General features: G+C 49.8%; 2 protein-coding genes across 2 annotated transcripts in view; both read left to right on the top strand.

Moving 5' to 3' along the window:
- Positions 1–12,023, top strand: part of ST8SIA2 (ST8 alpha-N-acetyl-neuraminide alpha-2,8-sialyltransferase 2) — an 87,199-nt gene extending 75,176 nt beyond the window's left edge. The window contains exon 6 of the mRNA XM_012438737.2: positions 7,386–12,023. Within this exon, the coding sequence (XP_012294160.1) occupies positions 7,386–7,671 (286 nt within the window). The 3' untranslated portion in view covers positions 7,672–12,023. The remainder of the gene's footprint in view (positions 1–7,385) is intronic.
- A 3,368-nt stretch (positions 12,024–15,391) lies between these two features.
- LOC105707602 (uncharacterized protein C15orf32) lies at positions 15,392–16,288 on the top strand. Its single transcript, XM_064375818.1, is given in 5 exon segments — positions 15,392–15,455; positions 15,458–15,637; positions 15,640–15,763; positions 15,976–16,063; positions 16,154–16,288. Coding segments are annotated over 5 exon segments (591 nt in total).
- Positions 16,289–20,277: the final 3,989 nt, after the last annotated feature.

Here is a 20,277-nt window from a genome sequence, read left to right as displayed (position 1 = left end):
CTCGTGGCAATGTGGCTGTGCACACTGCACACCAGGAGAGATGTGCAGGCTCAGATCCCAAGGGCTTCACAAGTCCGATGGAGGCCATCAGGGTTTATCCTGTGGACTTCAGGAATCACTGGAGAGTTTTCAGTGGCATGTCCACATTTGAGGCTAGCCTGGCTTACTTGAGCAAGAGTGTTGGCTTAGGCAAGCACAGAAGCCTGGGGATCTGGAATTAGACTCAGCATCCCCATGGCTTGACCAGCCTTTCTCAATAGCCCCAAATTCTGAGACCAAAGCTTCAGTTCTCCAATACTGCAAAGATGGCAGTCTCATTCTGAGATATCCTGCAGCACAGCAGAGCCCTCGACAGCGTTCCCAAGGAAAAGACAGCAATGGGCCCCTGGATCAGGGCTGAGGCTGCTGAAGCAGAGGACAGGAGATCAGCACCCCAAAAGTTCTGTCCCGGGCTTTGCTGCTGATCTTGCACAAAGCATCACTGAGTCTCCTTTGAAGACCACCTATGAGGCATTCCTGCTCCTTAGGGACATCATCAGCTTTATCCCATGGTGCTTTTAGCTTCTTGGAGAAAGTCCTCTTGGTCCCCTTTTCCAACAGTGACAGCCACTATTCTTTCCATGTACCCAGCCCAGGAACCAGGGAAAAAGAAAAATGTGCTTTGGAGATGATTTTGGCAATCCTCGTTGATTGCTGTCCATGCCCATAAAATACGGTGCTTAATTGTTATGGCAATTGGGGTAGCCAATTTGAAAAACAATTACTGCCTTCTTTGAGATTACTTTGCCTTCTAATTAAAATCTCAAGACTGGGATATTAAAGGTGCAGTGTCAATACAATGTCCCGGATGCACCCGGCTAACCTCATTTGGGAAGGCAAAATTAATTAGTTTGTGTTTTAACACCCAGCTGTTATCCTAAGGAAAGAAATAGTCTACAAGTCGGCCACGCACACAGTCTCTAAATTGGCCAGAGCAACAGAGGAAAGAGAAAGGAAATCGAGAGTGATTTGTTCCTGTATAACTTAGTCAGCTTCTATTACAAGCTGCTCGTTAAGTGGCGATCCTGCTTCCCCATCAAACATTACTCAGGAGTTCTTGTTTACCCGCGGAGGCAGAATAGGAAGTGGGTCCCTCTGTGCCACTGAGCTCTGGATTCATTCCGGAGCCTCATTTGCTGTTAACACCTTTTCCAGTTAGCAATTCTGGGTGAAAAGCCGGGCCCCAGATCTGAGAGGTTGGGCGTTTCTATTCCTGTCCCAGCTGGCCACAGTTACAAAGCTGCACGCACCGTTGGCTTCCTCCTTTCTTACCTGCATCTTCCCATTTTTCAATTCCATTTGAGTCAGATGTTTGCTGAGTGCAACAAAAGTTGGAATAATCAATCCTAGGCTATGCTACAGTAACACATCCTGAGACTCCAGCACGTTAGCACAACAGAAGTTTATTTCTCACTCTAGCAAACTGTGATGTGAGTTGGCAATCAGTGATTCAGGGATCTAGGATTCTTCCACTGTAGGCTGACATCTTCTTACCGGGAGGCTTTGAAGTTCTCCAAGGCAGGGGAAGAGAAACTGGGAGAGCCTGCTCTTGAAGAACACCAATCAAGAAAGGACACATTTTTTCTTGCTGCAGCCTGTGGGGCCAGATCTAGTCACTTGACCCCAGCCCAATTACCAGAGATACCAGGAGAGGTAAAAGAGTATTTGTTGAGTGCTGCTGTCTGTGCAACAATGCTTTGGACCCGGCACACACTGAGCAAGACACCTTTGAATCCTACTACAAGGGAGTTAAGGTGTGGTCCCTGCTCTTGGGTAGAACACAGTACAGTTTCATGTTCCTCTTCCGGAAAGCATACCTCTCAGCTCTAAAATGACCATTCGCTTCATCTGCAGTCATGATTATTGAGGCCCTTAGCACAGAGGCAGCAGGACCAAAGACCCTCCCAAGATCCCACAGCTCAGCAGGAAAGGCAGGTGTGCACAATGCATAAGAATGCTGACAGGGGAAGACACTGGTGCACAGGTGACCACAGCTGCCTGGAGACAGGGCAAAAGTGCAAAGGAGTGATGATCTGAGCTTGATAGGAGGAGGTGCCATGAAATAGCACAGTGATGAATCTTCAGCCTGGGTTGCTAAGCACAGTGAGAGAAGTAGAAACAAAGCTGATGGTAATCAGCTGGAGGAGGTTCACTCAGTCTGACTGGGGAGATGACAGTAGAACAAAGGCAGTATTTCCAGGAAGCTATGATGCACGTGCTTAGTTTCTGGAGGTGGGAAAGAGTTCACCACAGGGATCAGTAGGGAAAGGCACCTAGGGAGCACCGAGCACACGTGGAGCCGCAGCACGTGCCTGAGTAACCTCAGAAGTACCCATGGGCTACTTGGACGTTTCATCATTGATTGGATTCCTCTCTTCCCATTTCTAGGCATAGCGCTGAGGGCCTGAAAAGAAATTCATTTCTGAAGGCCTTCCCCTACTAAGACCTCACCGTCAGAAAATAAACAAACCATTGTTTATCTGACCCATTTTAGGGCTTGAATTCACTTGGGAAGTAAACGTCAGGGGGATGTTTCAGGTGGGGGCACTGTCGTGGCCTGACCATCCCTGGGTAACGTCAGCCCACAGCTGCAGCCAGCTCACTCCCAGCCTCGGGAGTCACCATGGGGTGAAAATGCCCAAGAACCAGAAGCCTCAGATGCCTGTGTTGTATCCAAACTCTGTCTAACCAGTTGTTTGAGAAGTCTGTCTCCTCTCAACCAAGTCACACTGGACTCCCGCGTTTTCCTCTCTAAAATGACAGAAGGGGACAAGTTCAGTCTAGGAGGCCCATGCATTAACCACACAGACATGGCCTGTTGGATCACCCAATAAGGCTTCACATGGTGTTGCTTTGTTTTGTTTTTGAGACAGAGTCTCGTTCTTGTCACCCAGGCTGGAGTGCAATGGCTCAATCTCATCTCACTGCAGCCTCCGCCTCGCGGAGCGATTCTCCTGCCTCAGCCTCCTGAGTAGCTGGGATTACAGGTGTGCACCACTACACCCAGCTAATTTTTGTATTTTTAGTACAGACAGGGCTTCACCATGTAAGCCAGGCCAACTCCTGACCTCAGGTGATCTGCCTACCTCAGCCTCTCAAAATGAAATTTTAATTAGTTGCCAACATTTAAAAATTTGGAGAATTTGCATAAAAATCCCAATTTCTAATACTCAAAAAAAAAAAAAAAAAAGAACCTCTGAAGATCTGGGACCACCATACTGAACACCAGAAAGATAGGCTACCCATCACAATGCCCCAGTCCTCACCATTCCCTATTGCCTTCCCAACACTGAGGCTGGGTGTTGGTTTTTCTTATACATGGCCCAAATCACAGCTCACTCAGTCACATCCCCTGTCAGGCTGCTGAGCTAGATGAGCTCCCCAGCCTCGATCACCTTTAAAACTCTGTGACTTTTCCTAACACTCCCTCTTTTTCCCTCCTTTTCTCTAAATATATCTCATTCTTGGGTTCTTTAGGCAGAACCACCTACCAGTCATAACAGGAGTTCTTAGTCGTAGCTGCACATTTGAATTACTGGGGGAGGCTATGGGAATCCCAGTGTCTAGGCTACACATAGTAGTGAGATCCAGGCAGCTCTGAAAGCTCCAAGTGATTCCCGTGTGCCGCTAGGTTGAGAACTTCTGCATTAGAGCTGAAAATGCAATGGACTCGCTTTGGAGGGGCGAGCTCCCTGTTATGGGACATAATTAAGCCAAGGTGCATGAGCACTTTGCAGGGATGTGTGGGAGGATCCCCGCATCAGCTGCTGCTCTTCTGAGATTCTTCTCCTCTTTACAGTCCCCCTGCCTTTGCCCCTCAGAGCCTCCCAAGCTCAGCTCCGTTGAGCATAGATGGTGCTAAGGTGGTCTCAGCAAGGGCTCCTTATCCAATGAACCCTAAGCTCAGCATCAAGCATCCCCAAGCCAGCACCGCCTCTTCTGCCTCCTACATACTAGCTGATGACTAAGCAGATGGCCATGCGGGGTAGTCCCAGGACAGTCACATTAGATCAACCACATTCCTAGTCACCCACCTGTCTGTTGGAGCTGCATCATAAAGGGGAAAGAGCAGGGACTTGGGGTCAGAAGGCCTGAAGGAAGGACCTGGTTCTACTCCTTGCCATCTGGGCATGCTGCTCAGTCCTCGTGCCCTGAGTGGAGCCTGGGTCTGAGGTGTGGGCCTGAGTTGAGGACACCCTGTAAAGTGCTAGGTGAGGGTAGGATGCTGAGAGAGGGTCAGATCTGATACAGGGAAAGGGAGGAGCTGTGAACCGTGGTTAGGAAGGTTAGGAGAGAGAGAAAGGGGCATGAAATGAGCCTTTCAAACGAGACATTGAACCCAGAGCTCAGAGCAAAGTGGAGACATGGGCCAGTTATCTAATAACCCTGATCACAATAAGGCCACTTAAAAACACCCAAGTAGCTACCATCAGTACTTTTAGCATCTTAGGAGCTCTTGAGAGTGGCACCAGTGCTCTACCTGGCCAGTGGGACGCGCCACCCATAGTCTGCCTCTCACATTCCCAGAACTTCTTGGAGACTGGTACCACCCCAACCCAGTCCTCCCCCTACCCCATAGAAAATTGGCTGCGTTCCCCTGAAATCACAAATATAAGAGGAAAAAGCCCAAAACATACACACCTTTTCTGGGAAGCATCCTTTCCCATTCCAAAATAACCATTCACTTCTTCAGCCATCATGAGCCTTAGCACAGAGACAGCAGGACAGATAACCCTCCAGGACCCCACAGCTCAGCATGTAAGGCAGGCGTGCACACCGCATCCCCTGGCGTATGGTCTCCACGTGTGCCTAGAGGGACGTACTTAGCACAGCTCAGAGATGGGCAAAAGCTCAAAGGTGTCTTAATCTGAGCCTTGGTAGGAAGAGGCAATAGGAAATAGCACAGTGCCATGTTAGCTGCGGGCCAGACCTTCTGGGGAGGGGTGCAAGTGTTGGTGGGAGCTGAAACTGGTGGGTGGCAGGGGCCAGGTCTTGCAGAGTTTCTGAACTATGGAACTTGGGTTGTATGTGGAGCAGGGAGAGATTTCGGAGAAATGCCTGGGGGGCTAGTAGGTGGAGGACGGATCACTGTGATGGGCTGCCACCAGAGACTTCTCAGAGGTAGCACAGGGAAGAAATGACGAAGATCTCAGCATCCACAAACACTTGCTCCTGCTATTTTTCAAATGTGCTGTGTTTGCAGTTACCAGAGACGCTGCCCTGTTCTGTGTCTGCCTTTGTCCCTCCCTCGGGTTTCCAGTTGGAAAATTCAGCTGCCAGGAAGTTTCTTGGCCTAGACAGGATGAAATCAGAGAAACCGCGAGGAAAGGGGTCTTCGAAGGACAGGCTTACGAAGCAGCCGCGGTTGTCTCGGGGCCACCCAGGCGGCTCCTGCTACACCCGGGAGAATCGCGTTCACTCTGATTTGGCCACCTAGGACCACAGCCTCCATCAGCAATGTCAAAGGGGAGATTCAAGTAACCCAGCCCCATAGTCAGGATGGGGGATGTGGGAACGAAGATTCTCGAAATGCATTTTATTTCATCAAACGTTATACAATTACGTGACTCACTGAACTTACATAGGTTATTGGCCATCTATAACATCGTCTGATTCACAGGCTAACACCTCCCACTCTAGGACGTTTTTTGGGTTTCCTTTTTTGAGCTGCAAAAGGAAAATTTTGCAAAAGGAAAGAAGTAGTTGGGCTTCTAGAAAACCTGTCTCTCCTACCCCAACCTTTCAGCTAAAAGCACTGAATAATATTAAACAGTTTCCTCTTTCAGCGATATGCAAATGTTTTTTCTGACCTATCTTTACTTCTGGGCTGCATTTAATGGATGAGTTTGATTATACAGTCACGTGCATCTCTGCAGAGATGTCAACAGAAACCATGCTGGCCTTTGCTTTAGTTAGGGAGGGCAAACCATGGAGTTTGCTTGGACAGAAAGATGTAAACTGTGTCCAGTCTAGAGACACAACGGTAAGAAATCTGTGGTAAGGAAAATGTCTTTCTGCCAAGGCACAAGCATTGCTTTTCAAGGGATGCACGCTAGGGTAAGTGGAAACTGTTACTAGAAGTTAAGACATTAGACCACACATCAGCATGTGTTCTGAGTCCCAGAGGAGAATAACTGTCACGGAGAGTAAGATGGTAACAAATAGAATGGATGTTTTCCCACTTAGGAAGAAACTTCTAGATTTTCTTGGAATGTTGGGACCTGGAAGGTATCTTGGAGACCATCTGGACTGTGCCTCATCATTGCATAAATGTCAAACATTAGGTTCAGCAGAGATAAGCGACTTGCTCAAAGACACACAGATAGTTGGTGACCGAACTTTCACTAAAACTCAGGTCTTGAGTTACTTACCACCTCTGAGCCTGCTTCCTAGTCCGTGGAATGGACAGAGTCTCCTCCTCACTGCATTCTCGGCTAAGAATTCTTACCCTGCACCCTGCGCTCTTCCTTCTCCGTGTTTCCTCTCATAACCCTTTGTCAGAGGACTTGAGGCAGGACGCGGGGATTCTGTTTCAGAGGTGGGTACACCAAGATGTAGTGAGGAGTCTTTAGAAGAAAGAGAGTGGGCAGAACCCAGCCCTGCATGGAAAACCACTATCCAGTGCTCCCAGGATAGTCACTCGCGGTCAGAGATGAGTATCAGAGAGGGGTCCTGTGGCAGGGACAGCAAGGAAATGTCAAGATGCTCAGGAGGCTAGGACGGACTCAGGAATGCTAGTCCGCAAGGGGACGCCCCATGGGACTCGCGGAAAGACAGTGGGTACCATGCAAAAGCCAGTGTCTTCTCAAAGGTCAGCAAACTGCTGCTTGAGGGCCAAGCCTGGAGACACCCATGTGTGCTGTGTGTGGCCTTTTCATGCTACAGCTACACAATGATCAAGTAGTATTGGGATTGTTATGGCCCAAAAGCCAAAAATATTGCCAAAAATCATCTAGCTCTTTACAGAAAAAGGTTGCCAGCTCCTGCTCGAGCTGTCCATGGGCCCGAGTTCAAGTCAAGGTGCTGCCCCTGTCTACGCAGGTAGCCTTGGGCAAACCATTTTCATCTCGGAGCTCCATTTCTGCATCCGTCCCCACCACAGGCTTGTGTTGAGAATTTCATAACTCATGTCTGTGACCGCACCCAGGCTAAGGAGCATTTCAGTTGCTTCAAGGTGCTTGTCAGTGCTCTATGGAGGGAACCAGAAATGTGTGGCCTGAGCGGTCCCTGTGGTTCCTGGAGTGGCAGAAGGCAGGCTGCTGGGCAGGACAGGATTTTCCTTTTCCTGGAAAGGAGGACTCACAAACCCATGTTTCTTTTTTTTTTTTTTTTTTTCTTTTTTCCAGATACTGGCTGACCAACAAAGTCCACATCAAAAGACCCACCACCGGCCTCCTGATGTACACCCTGGCCACGCGTTTCTGCAACCAAATCTACCTCTACGGCTTCTGGCCCTTTCCGCTGGATCAGAACCAGAACCCAGTCAAGTACCACTATTATGATAGCCTCAAGTACGGCTACACCTCCCAGGCCAGCCCCCACACCATGCCCTTGGAGTTTAAGGCCCTCAAGAGCCTACATGAGCAGGGCGCTTTGAAACTGACTGTCGGCCAGTGTGATGGGGCCACGTAAGGTTGGTGCCCCGTGGGACTCAGTGGCTCACATTTCCTGCCAGCTACACCACGGGCAGATGGGAGTCGGGGTGGCACAAACAATAGAACAAGCAGGCTAGTGGTTTTCTTTGTTAAAGTGTAAAACAGTGACCAGAATATATATATCTATACCTGCATATATATATTGACCTGAGTATTTATAACTGTGTGGTGTTCATCTAGCATTAGGCAGATAGGCCACAGGAAGAAGGTGTGGAGAACCCACCTGAACCAGATTGAGACTCAATCCATCTTTGGGGGTGGAAGGACTTGACATGAAAAGAAGCCAATCCCATGACTTTGGATGACAAACTGCCTCCTGGTTTCGAGGGACCTTTGGGCTCATGGATGAATGGAGAGCCACCTGTTGTCAGCTGCCCCAAGCCTCTGGGATACATGGATTCGGGGAGAGCCAAGGCCCAGAGGGGACACTTGACCCAGTCTAAAGTGGGTGCTATTCATGGAGGAGAGGGAGGTTGGACAGTTCGACCGGGCAAAGGAGCACAAGGAAACCAAGCAGCAGAGGCCCCATCGGCACAGAGGGCCTCGTTCCACGAACTTAGAGTTTGACTGCCCACCACGATCAACTCACACGTCTCAGACAGACCTCCACAGCTACAGAGAGAAGGCTAGAGGAGCCACAACGGACGGTTCACATTCTGGCTTAGCAAGAACCACCAAGAACTTCGGGTGACGCAAGCAGATGACACTGAAGAGGTGGAATGTTCTGAATCATGTTTTTGAAAAAATCTAGACCTCCTGCAAGGTCTAGGGCCCAATTGACCCTAGAATAAGGCAGGGGAGTGTCTACAATCTAGTCGTGTTGGGTGTTTTTTAAAGCAATATGAGTCCACCGAGGAGGAAGAGACCCTGGGATTTCACCTTCTGAGTTAGTTTCCATCTCACCCTGTAAGAATGTCACATGAGGGACTGTACTGTCCCCTCTGCCAACAGGAAAGCCACCATGAGAGCTTGAAAGGGTGCTGTCAAGATAAACGTCATCCTTATTAACATACATAGGATTGCCTTTTGGGGTGCCTCATAGAGCCTCAGAGTGTGAGACCTGAAAGAATGTGAAGCATCTAGCTCCAAGTCCCTGCAGCCACTCTGTTTACCTTCTGCATTCTCCACTCTGCGGGACCTCTGCAGCCAGACTGCTGTGTCAATGTCACTTTCTTGTCACTTTCCTACCCTGATGGTCACACTAGCCCACATCAAGCTCCAGCATTGAGGTTTTCAACTCTGCAGGGAGAGGTTTCAACGTCCACCCCACCTCCATGCACCCCCCTCTCCCCAGAAGCAATGATTTTAGAATTTTTCAAAATCCTTTTTTCCCCCTATTGAGATTAATAGTACGATTTTAAAAAAGAATGCCCAAAGCCAAATGTGATTCCAAATAGTGGGCATAACCTCCCAGAAAAATCTGGGCTGGATGCCTGCAACTTAGGGGCTGGAATCACAGGTCACACAGAGAAACATTAGCTGGCTTGATTCGTTAGACGTATTCCTTTGCCTGATAAATAACAGTGTTTTAAAATATATTTGAAGGGTAAGTAAAAAACTATCTTGAAGGTGAAGGGAGTTAAGTAAAGCAATCAAGACCTGCTCCTAAGCATATGAGACCGACATAATTAATCAATGGCAGGACCCTGACTCTAAATTAATGGTTGACCCAAAGGGAGTGGAGGCAGCAGAACCATTAACCCCACACTCGAACACTCCAGCCCAAAGCCGTGAGGATGATGATACATCTCTGCATTTTCCTTTGTTGTTGCTTGAAGTCTGTGATTGGGGATTTATGTTATAAAATGAATATTTTACAAAGGAACAGCCCTAATAGCTTCTGTGGGAGCTGAGTGGTTTTGGACTCTTCACAGGCGGTGGAAATAATTAGTATCATATTTTATACATCTCCAAAGCCTTTCATCTTGAGTATCTCAAAGACCCTAGAAGACATTTAATTTCTAAAGCTTGAAGTGACCTGGGGAGTGGGTAGAATTCCCAGCGGGGCCTTGAGGGATTAACCAAGGCCTTGGATTCCAGAACGTTTCATGGCAAGTGCTGCCCGGAACTCATCTGTCAGGTTCCGGAGTTGGCCCTGAGCTCTGTCCACCGAGCCAGCACCCCACCATCCCTTTGCAGGAGAGTCAAAGGGCCAGAACTCTTTGGGAGTCCAGAACATGGTTTCCTTTCTGCCTATCGTAGTCCTGGCTCCTTAAATTGAAGCTGATGTGAGCTGGAGTGCAAGGAGACCTTCCACGCTGCCTTCGGGTTCTCTCTGGAGAAAGGTTGGAGACCCCAGGATAATCAACAGGTGCACTGTTCCCCCGCTCAGCATGAGTCCTGCACTGCCAGAATGCCCTGGCCATGTGATGGCGGAGCTCCAGGAGCCTTGGCTTTCGCTGGCCCATTGTCCTCCTCCATCTGGGCATGCACAATCAGAGGCCAGTTGGCCTTTCCTGCCCATTCAGAGTTCAATTTGAGCCTCCACTGCAGTTCCTGGCATAGGCCAGCTGACCTTGGGTGGCCCCAGGGAGTCGCACAGCCTGTACCCGTCCCCCAGATCCGCTGCTGTAACTGCAGGGTCACAGGCACCCTGGGAGAATGGGCCTCTAGCCTCCGCCGGCTCTCATTGCTGACAGGCACCCCTCTGTCACCTCCTGCCACCTGTCGGATGCCCAGTCTGCCTGCCATCACCCACCCGAGCACTTCCAACCTACATTCTCCCCAAGTCTCAACACGCCCACCATCATTCTCCTATTTCATGGAAGAGACAGAGCCTTCTGAAATGAGATCTGCCCTTAAAATCTCTCGTCTTCTTCCTCCCCTTTCTGAGGAAACATCGTCCACACCAGTTATGTTTCCTGTACGCCCTCACTCTCCTCCACCTCTGTTGCCTCTGCCCATCAGCACACGCTCACTCCACCATGCTGGCTTCTGCAGCCTTTTCCCTCACTTCCTTCTCCACCAGCCCCAGGAAGGGCCTCCAGCACCCACGACTGCCCTCCCTCGAGGCCCCTCGGCTTCCCCCAGCTCCTGGCAGCAACGTCCCAGCGCCTCCAGGACGCACATCTCACCTCCCAGCTCTCCACACCACTTGGCTCTGCATCGACTCCTCCTGGACTACCCCTGGCCCCACAGCACCCAGAATGCCATGTTCTTGTGTTTCTTCTCCTCCTTTTCCAATCCCTCTCGGCCATGTATGTATTTATATATGTATGTATTTATTTATTTATGATTTATTTATTGACACCCCTACTTTGATCGACAAAGAAATCAAGCTAGATCTGACCAGTATTCCCCTCTCTTCTCCTTGCCCCACCACATGGACATGTCTTACACTGGTGTCCTCTCCTGGGTCCGCCTGCAGTCTCCATCAGCAGCCCCACACCTGCCTTTAGACCAGGCCGCACCTTTCTAAGCTGCCACCACCCCAACCCATCTCTGCAGCCCAACCCTCTCCTGAGCTCCAGGCTGGGATTGCACCTGCTGGGGGGACACTCACCCCATCTGCCCTCATAGCAGCACCATCAACTCAACATGTCAGAAAGCCAAGTGGATCATCTGTGTCCTTCCCACGATCCCTCCTTTTTCTACTGAAAGACCCGTGATCCCATGAGCCACCCAGTCTGAGACACTGACGTCATCTTCGACTCTTCTCCCACGTCCTGCCTTGCTAAGTCTTCCCGCTAGCACTAACCTCACCTCTTTACTTGTCATTTGACTATTTCAGCAACAGTCTCACCTCCCAGATTACCTCTGTGCACGCTGACACATTGTCCAGTCCATCCTAAACATGCACGGTGATTTTTATCTCCCGTTGCACACAAACATTTTAAAGTTCCCCAGCCCGTGAACAAATGTACAATTCTCTATTTTGACATTACAGACCACCAGGTAAGGCCCCGTTCTTCCTTTACACCCTCCCCTGGCCAGCATAGGAGAGCTGTTTCTCCTGGAAAGGGTGCCTGTGTTTTCCTGTCTCTGTGCCTTTGGTCTTGCTGTTCCCATCCCCTGGAATGCTCCCTTTTCTTCCCTCCAAAGCTCATGCAGAAACCACGTCTTTCATGAAGCCCTCCCTGATCTACCAACCACTGGGATCTCTCCCTCTGCTGAACCACCGTAGCACTTTATTTGTACCTTTCTCATGGCACTTACCATATTCTGCCTTGTATTATAGTTATTTGTGCACTTGTCCTATGACTGTTCTTAGACTGTAAGCTCGCCAAGGGCAGGGACTGTGTTTTATTCACCTGTATCCATCACAGCACTAGGCGTGGTACATAGCACACAGCAGTTCCTCAATAAATGTTTGTTGGATTAAATCCTTAATGCTTGTGGAGGGTTTGATAGTTAATGAAGTTATTTTGTGTCTATGTCACAGGAACCTCCGAAAAATCATGTGGGTTGGGCCAAAGCAGGACCATTGTATAGGTCCTAAAACCGAGGCCAGAAACCTGCATGAAGCCTCATAGTTCCCTGGTAGAATTTCCGCCCAGGTCTTCTCAACCTCAGTTCAGGGCTTTTTCTGTTCACTTTTGTGGTTGGGTCGCTGTAAACTGAAAACTGGCCCTATGCAGAGGCCTAGACACAGAGACCTGGCAACCCTCAGCAGGAACCCCATCGACGCAAGCAAAATCTCGCTCCTTTCTGGGAAGGACAAAAGCCACTTGGGTTTTATCAGGCCGGGGCTGTAGGACCCCAACAATCATTCCCACTGCTGTTGCTGCAGGGTAGGAAACCATCCTTCCAGATGGCAGGGAGGCCGACAACTCCAAGAGGCTGCTGCGTGATCAATCTCTTCATGCCTAATTAAGGCTCCCCTTCCAGAATGAATGCAAGAGGGATGTTTATGGATGCCAGTCAGATGGGACTCCAGACACACAAACTGCCTCGCGAACATCCCTAATGGCATCCCCCATGACACTGACAGCCTGCCCCAGCCTCTGTCTCTCACCAACACTACGGATGTCATCTCTTCACATCTTTATCTCCGTTCTTTGCTTCCTGTCTTCAGGGCTCTTCCCTTGGCATTCACCAGGAGCAGAGTGAGCCCAGGGAGCCAAGTGGCATCCCTTCTTCTTGGGTCCCTGAGCCCTGGCCCGGAACAATGCTGTGAGATAGCAGGAAAGGAGAGGAGTGGGGAGCGGGAGGCACTCTATGCCACCCCTTGTGGAAGCAGAAAACAAACAGGCTTTTGTTCTGGTGGCAGGTATCCACAGCAATGGGATGTTTCCGTGGTTCCATCTAGAAGCAATATCTTAGTTGCTTGGGGCTTTAGGATCGGGATAGTGTAATTTCTATCCTTAGCAATCCAGGTGATAGGACAATATCCATCACAGTCCACTGAGCCATCCAGCCCCAGATCATGGTTTCTCTAGAATCATCATAGTTGTTTGCAGCCAAAGCCCAATAGAACCACACAACAAAGAGCACTAAAGGTCCCTTGTGGCCTTTCTCAGTCTTCCTCACTGCTTCCCCAGCCACCTTCCCCTAGAACCTGGGGGATGGGAAATGGGGCTACCATGGGCTTCCAAGAATTGTGTCAAGACCTCGAGCTCTCCAGCCATGACATTTTTCAATGTTTAAGAGCGTTCCCCAAAACTGACCCAGCACCAGCTATAAGCAGTTACTCCTTAAGGAATTAATAGAAAATGAGGACCCAAAGGCCAAGAAGAGGGAGAACTGCCATGCAACCCACATGGACCCTAGTGTGATGGGTCCGGTCAGTCACAGGAGGAGTGCAGCCCTCCGTGGAGCATACTGAGGTGAGCCAAGCAGAGATGCTGCAGGAAAACACCCTTTCAATTTGTCTCCAAGTGTCTGTATTTTCTAAACTGAGGCTGTAACGGTGGAGCTGCTGGACAAAGTCAACAAAGGGATGACTGGCCCCTCAGAATCATGAATGCTTAAGCGAAGTTGGGTGTTGCAGGGAAGACCATTCTGGGGCAAGCTGTTCGCATTCTCATTCCCGGGGCCAAGGTGGGTGAGAATATAACTCGCTGTGATAACAACAGTGGGGCAGGTTGCTTGGCTGCCTCTTGTGTTCACAAGTGCCCCACCTCTGGGCAGGAGGTCTGGAAGGAGTGCCAGATGATCTGAGAGCCTGCCACTCAAGAACTAGAGGGCACGAATGAGACTGCTTGGCTCTGGTATTTTTCCATCTGTAAAGATGGAGAAGACACCTACCAACCTCCTTGATGGAATTATTGCAAAAATGCAAATACAGGATAAGGTAGAGAGCGAAATCGGGTAGAGGGATTGGGGATGCTCAGTGTTACAAAGGAAATGAAATGTACACAGCTGTGAGTTTTCAGGATTCTGCTTGTCTGACATCAGATCACACTGTTGCCCTGCTTAAACCCTCAGTGGCTTTCCTTCACCCTTGCAAGAAAATTCCAAGCATCTGACCATGGCTTACATGACCTTAAGCCCTCCTCCCTCTGGCCCTTTTTTATTCCAGTGTCAGGCCCTTTGCACTTGCTGTGCCTCTGCCTGGAGATCTGCTTCCCAGCTCCTTGCCTGCCGCCTCTGCCTCATCTTTCATCCTTCAAATTGAATGTCACCTCCTGGGGAGCCTGCTCCTGGTCTCCCTCAGCTAATTACTTTCTATTATATGACACATTAGCCTGCTAGGTGGTCTTCATAAACTTTCTAAATTATCTCATTTATTTTGTAGTTCTCAACCCCAAGGAACCATCCCAGTGCTCAGGCCACACTCCACACAAATTTAGTCAACATCTCTGGAAGCTATCATGGACATCTTCCTGGCTCACGGTCAGAACTGAGAAACAGTGACACATCTGCTCACTAATTTATGGTCTGCCTGTCCTTCTAGGATCTTCCGGGGGATTTGTTTTCCACAGGGGTCACCTATGCCCTGGAAGATGGAAGTGGCCATCCTCCAAATTAATTGTTGATAACTCTGCCCGAGGTGCTGGCAACAGGCTAGCTATGGGACCATAACCCTGGCACTCTGATCAGGCACAGACCAGCTTTGAATTTCCCAATGGTGACACTTTACCCCTGCAGCTTCAGATCAATGTCCAGCATTTTTACTCATTAGCTGAGCTAGTGGGTGGAATTTTTCCAGTCCCCATTTGACCCGCTCAGAGAATTTCATGACCCTTGCCTTACACAGGAAGCTCATTCCTGGCTTGTGCAGGCTTTAGAATCCCACCCCCTAGCCCCACCGCAAAGAGCTTCACCAGCTCAGCTGCACATTGGAACCACTGGAGGAGCTTTAAAACCTCCTGAAACCTAGGCCTGGCCTTCAGGGAATCTGATTCCTTGGTCTGGGGTAGGGTCCAGGCATCTCCTGAAGCTCCCTATGTCATGCAGAGATGTAGCCCCAGCTGGGAACCACTGACCCAGACCAGTTCCTGAACTTCTGTGACCACTTCCACGGCAGCCCCTCTCAAGCCCCTGATCTGAGGTCTTTCTTTTATTTCTGGCTTCTGAGAGTTTCTTTCCTTGATTCCAAGCTGGGCTCTGTTTTTTCTGGTGGGTTTTGTTGCCACTGCTGTTTTATTAGTGGCATCCAGACCTCTGGATTGCTGCATGCTTGCAGTGGGAGCAAAGGCCTGTCTACCATATTCTCTGCCTCCCTTTCCATGCTCTGTGAGGACAGGGCCTTGAAGCATCTCTGACCACTAGCACTGTGCCTGGCACAGAGTAGGCACTGAATAAATACCTGCTGCATGATTAAAAGAACAAGTGTCAATGCTTCGAAAGAAGGCTTACACCTGGCTGACCCCCAGAGTGGGAAGGGGTCCCACCTAGTAGGAAGAGCACCGAGGCTTCCCCAGGAGAAGAAGGAACGGCTCCCACTTTCTCTGTGAGGCCATGTGTCTGGACCCTGTGTGACTTGCTTTCTATAGTTGCCCCGGTTGGGGTGTTGTACCCATTTCACAGATCAAACAACCAAGGTTCTCAGGAGTTAAAGACACTTTAAAATGCCAAAGCTCACAAGTGGCCAGTTTGATGCTGAAGCCAACATTATCATCATCATCTCAGCGCAAAAGCCATGAAGGCCACTTAATTCTACCAACCCTCAACCATCTTGTCATAAGGTGAGTCTGCACTCAGGACTGTCAGGAAGACAGAACTCACCCTCCTATAGCCCAGACTCCCCACAGGCTACTGCTTCACCCTGGCTCTTCCCAATGGCAGAGCAGATACAGACCCAGAGCACACCTGTGCAGCAATGCCAATTGTTCAAGTGCTTCCTTGCCAGGTGGTCAAAAGCCACAGCTCTGAACCCTCCATGTGCCCTGTGTTCCAGCACTGTGGCCAAGGTCCACTCTGACTGGTCAGGGTCCCTCTGTGTTGGCAAATACTTTGCCTATCACCCCTGCTCCCAGGCCCTCCAGGCAAGCAGCTAGGGGCCAGGTGGCCAATTGGGGCATTTGGACCACTGGGCAGGACACTAGAACCTCACTGCATTGGTGTTTCCATGGCAGCTACTTCGGGTGAGTGGCTTGCCTCTCTTGTTTTCCATGGACACATCCTTGACCCAAAGCAGTGTAGCTCGTGTGAGTACAGATTGCAAATTCAATTGCAGAAGCATAGAGGGGCACAGGAAGAGGCATCTATGAGAGTCTGCCAGGACTTGGAATGAGCGAATCATCACCTGGAATACCCTCTGAGAGGCACACAGTGAAGGGCCGGAAGATGACAGAAACAGGAGGATCGGAGGACCAGAAAAGAGCAGGGAATGTTCATTGAGCACTAACTGGAAGCTTTACATGGGCTAGGTCATTTAATGCCCATAGCTACCCATTTGAGGTGATGTTATTATTATTCTCACACCCCACAGAGGAGGAAAGTGAAACAAGAGGTTGATAAACTTGCCCAAGGCCAAAAAGTAGGAAGTGGTTGACCTGGGATTTAAACTCCAGCCGTTGGGTTCCAGAGTGGTGCAGGAAGCCTCTAAGCTTGACCTTGATCTGTTGTGACTAAAGCTAATCAAGGTCATAAAATGGGGATAAATAACACCAGCTTCAGAGGGGGCGATGGAGGAAAGAGCAGTCTAGCCAAAGTGCTCAGTGCCATGGCTGACACACGGCAGACACCCAACTAATGGAAGGTAGTTAGCTACTCAAGTCAGGGTGCTGCAGGAACACAAAGCCATGCCAACATTAAATGAGGTGCTGACATTAAATTAGGGGTGCAGCCAGCTCTATCATGATGATCCTAACTGCAGCTTTCAGGTAGAGGGAAACAGAGAAACGTACCTATTTTGCTCAGGCCTAGAAACTGAGGCCTGAGATCAATTCAAACCCACAGCATTAGACTTCATAGGTGAGTGATCCAGCCAGCTCCCACAGTGGCTATCCCCACACTCAGCTCAGCCACCAGCACCTCTCCACCCCCGGCTGTCACCTGGATCCGCCCAGTGGAACTGCCCCTCCTGCAGCACCAGCGACAGGTTCTGGCTGCATAGCCCTGGGCCGGTGGCTGCTGCGGCTGCCTTTCGAATTTGGCAGGTAAGCTGAGCATTCTTCTCTGCACACACCGGGCCACTTGGCTGAGTGTCTGAGGATGAGATGAGAGGCAGCCAGGCTGCTGAGAAAATGCGGAATCACTCTCCGGCGGAGACCAGCCTGGAAGCGAGAAGCAAAACCAACAAAGCAGAGGACAGAGCAAATGAATGAAGAGCAGGGGTGTGAAACAGGCCGCAAATGTGCAGGGCACTGTCCTTGAATGCTACAAGACGCTACCAGCTGACCGAATCAGCACCCTTGCTCCAAGAGGCTGCCTTAAAATTAAATGTTTGCACCAGGCTGGGTTCCTGCAGGGAAGGGGTCTCGGGCCCTCCTTTGCAGCATCAGGGGAAATAGGGGACCTCAGATGGCCCAGGCCCTACCCTTGCCTCAGCTTCCTGACTGAGCAGAGTGGATCCTGCCACTCGATATCAGTGAAGTGGAAATTAAAAGCTTGCCGGGCTGGGTTGTTCTTGTGATTAAACCAGATAAGGGGCCTGAAGTTCTTCACCCACTCAGAGCATTAGATGCTTGGCAACTCACTGCTTCTCTTCCGGGGCTGCTGTCTCAGGCCAAGGGGCAAGGATGCGATTGTGGTGAGTTCTGCTGAGTCTCTACCTAGCTCAGCCTGCCTTCTTCACTGCTGTTGGAGCAAGCAGGCATGGCCTGGCATGCAGTAGGTGCCCAATAATGAATGAATGCCTTTTGAATGAATAGATGAATGCTTTCTAGTTTACTGAAATTATTCATCTTTGGCTACTCAACAAGTGGGCTCCCCAGGCCTCAGTTTCTAGGCCTCAGCAAAATAGGTACATTTCTGTGTCTCCCTCTGCCTGAGAGCTGCAGTTAGGAGCACAGCAATCCAACAGACAGCACCCTCAATTGAATATCAGCACCTGATTTACTGTTGGCATGGCTTTGTGTTCCTACAGCACCCTGAGTCAAGTAGCCAGCCATCACACCTCCCATTTGTTGAGAGTGTCTGCTGTGTGCCAGCCATGGCATGAGCACTTTGATTAGGCTGCTCATTCCTCCACTACCCCCTGTGAGGCTGGTATTATTTGTCTCTATTTTATGGACAAGGCCTATGGTTTGTCACATGGCTAGTAAGTGGCAGAACAGGGATCAAACTCAGGTTGAAACTTCCTTCTAGGAATCTCTGCCTCCCTAACCTATACAGCATTTGAAGCCTACTCATTTGTTCATTCATTCAACTCTATCTTAGTCAGTTTAGGCTGCTATAACAAATATACCATCGACTTGGTGACCTAAACAACAAACATTTATTTCTCACTGTTCTGGAAGCTGGAAAGTTCAACATCAAAGTACAAGCATGTTCGGTTCTTGGTGAGAGCTTGTTTCTTGGCTTGCAGATAGCCATAGCCTCCCATGGCACAAAGCAGAGAGACAGATGCAAGATCTGGTGTCTCTTCTTATATATAAGGTCACCAATCTCATTCAAGAAAGTTCCACCCTCATGACAAAATTATCTCCCCACCTTCTAATACCTCCTAACACTATCACACTGGGGAGCTAGGATTGCAACCTAAGAATTTCAATGGTACAGGCATCTCTTCACCCATTCATCTAAGAAACCTCAGGGAGTGTCCACTAGATATCCTGGCATATGAACAGCCTGTGTTTGCTCCTGCGGGGCTCGCAGTGCCGTGGTGGGACGGGGAGAGAGAGCAGACACATAGAGTGCTGCAAGAGCTGCTGTGGAACAATGAGCCCGGTGCTATGTAGAGAGGGAGCTCAGAGGGAAAGGAGCCCAGAACTCTACTGGCAGGAGGTTACACCAGAGAGGACGCTTCAGGGGAAGCTTCACAGAGGAGACGGTAGCCTTTGAATTCTTGCTGCTGGTTCTCCAGCTCACTCATGTCAATGGTTTCCTCCTTAACTCACCCATTCTCTCTAGGACTATCTTTACCACTGAAGGGAAGCAGAACTTTGAAATAAGCCTTGGGAATGTAGCTCATGTGACCATGAAGGCAGCTCTCCTTTCCTCTACAGACACATGGACTGCAGGGGAAGAGTGAAGGCTGGGACACTCTGACCCTCATACCCCCACACCCAGAGCTTGGCACCCTTCCAGCTCCAATGAGGTTAGTACACATGCATAGTACACAACCTACACCAATGAGCCACCCAATAGATCTCAACAAGAAGTCAAGAAGAGGACTCCATGTGTGTGCCAAAGAGTATCTACTTCCATTCATTCATCCAGCTTCACAGACACAACTGAGAGCCAGCAAGGAATCACACCCTGCTATGGACAGTGTAGGACACACAGTCCCTGCCTCAGGAAGCTCAAGTCTAAAGGGGGAACAATTATGCACGGTCAATGGCAGAATGGACTAAGGAGGAAATGCTAATCCAACTGGGGGCATTCAGAGGATTCACAGAGAAGGTGATAGATGAGCTGGGTCTTGAAGAATGAGTGAGATTTTGATAGTGGGATGTTGACTCTCTGGTCTACCCTTCTGGGAGAGCAGCAAGGAACAGAAGCAGCACTCAAGCAGCTAGCTACCAACTGCTGCCATCCCTGGCCAATTTACAAAAGCCACCAGGGAAATGAGCCCTGCCACCATTGCCCAGCCTCCTCACTAGGTCGTGATGATGCCCCAGGTGAGGCCACCTCGATTCAGGAGGCCCTTGATTTGTGGATAATGGTCTCAGCCAAGCTAAAGGAGGAAGGAGAGGCAGGTACCCACACAGTCAGTGTTGAGACCTGCAGTCTCACCTTGTATTTTTTCCAACCCAAGCCCAACCCCTCATGCCTTCATTCTCTTTCCTCTGCACCTTCCCCTGAGGTATAATGAGGCCCCAATGCTTCACCCCTAATCATAATTTTCTTAGTTTGTTTATGGACCTCCTCATTGTAATACCAGTCACCAGGCCAGCCACTGTGGAAAAGCTATTGTTTCCTAGGCTTACTGTCAATTGCAGAGGCCCTTGAGATGCAGATCAGTTTTCTTCTGGTCTTTCTTGGGGAGGATGGATGTTTCCAGCCACTCTCCTATGGGAGCCTGACTGGACAGAAATGGGGAGCTGAGGATGAAAGTGGTGGCTGCTCCATAAATCACTGAGCTGGGCGAGTG

Source organism: Aotus nancymaae, unplaced genomic scaffold, assembly GCF_030222135.1.
Source record: "Aotus nancymaae isolate 86718 unplaced genomic scaffold, 86718_ANA_hifiasm-v0.15.2.pri h1tg000014l, whole genome shotgun sequence".
Classification (NCBI taxonomy): Eukaryota; Metazoa; Chordata; class Mammalia; order Primates; family Aotidae; genus Aotus; species Aotus nancymaae.
Note: the sequence above shows the minus strand (reverse complement) of the source record. Positions and strands in the feature narration are given on the sequence as shown.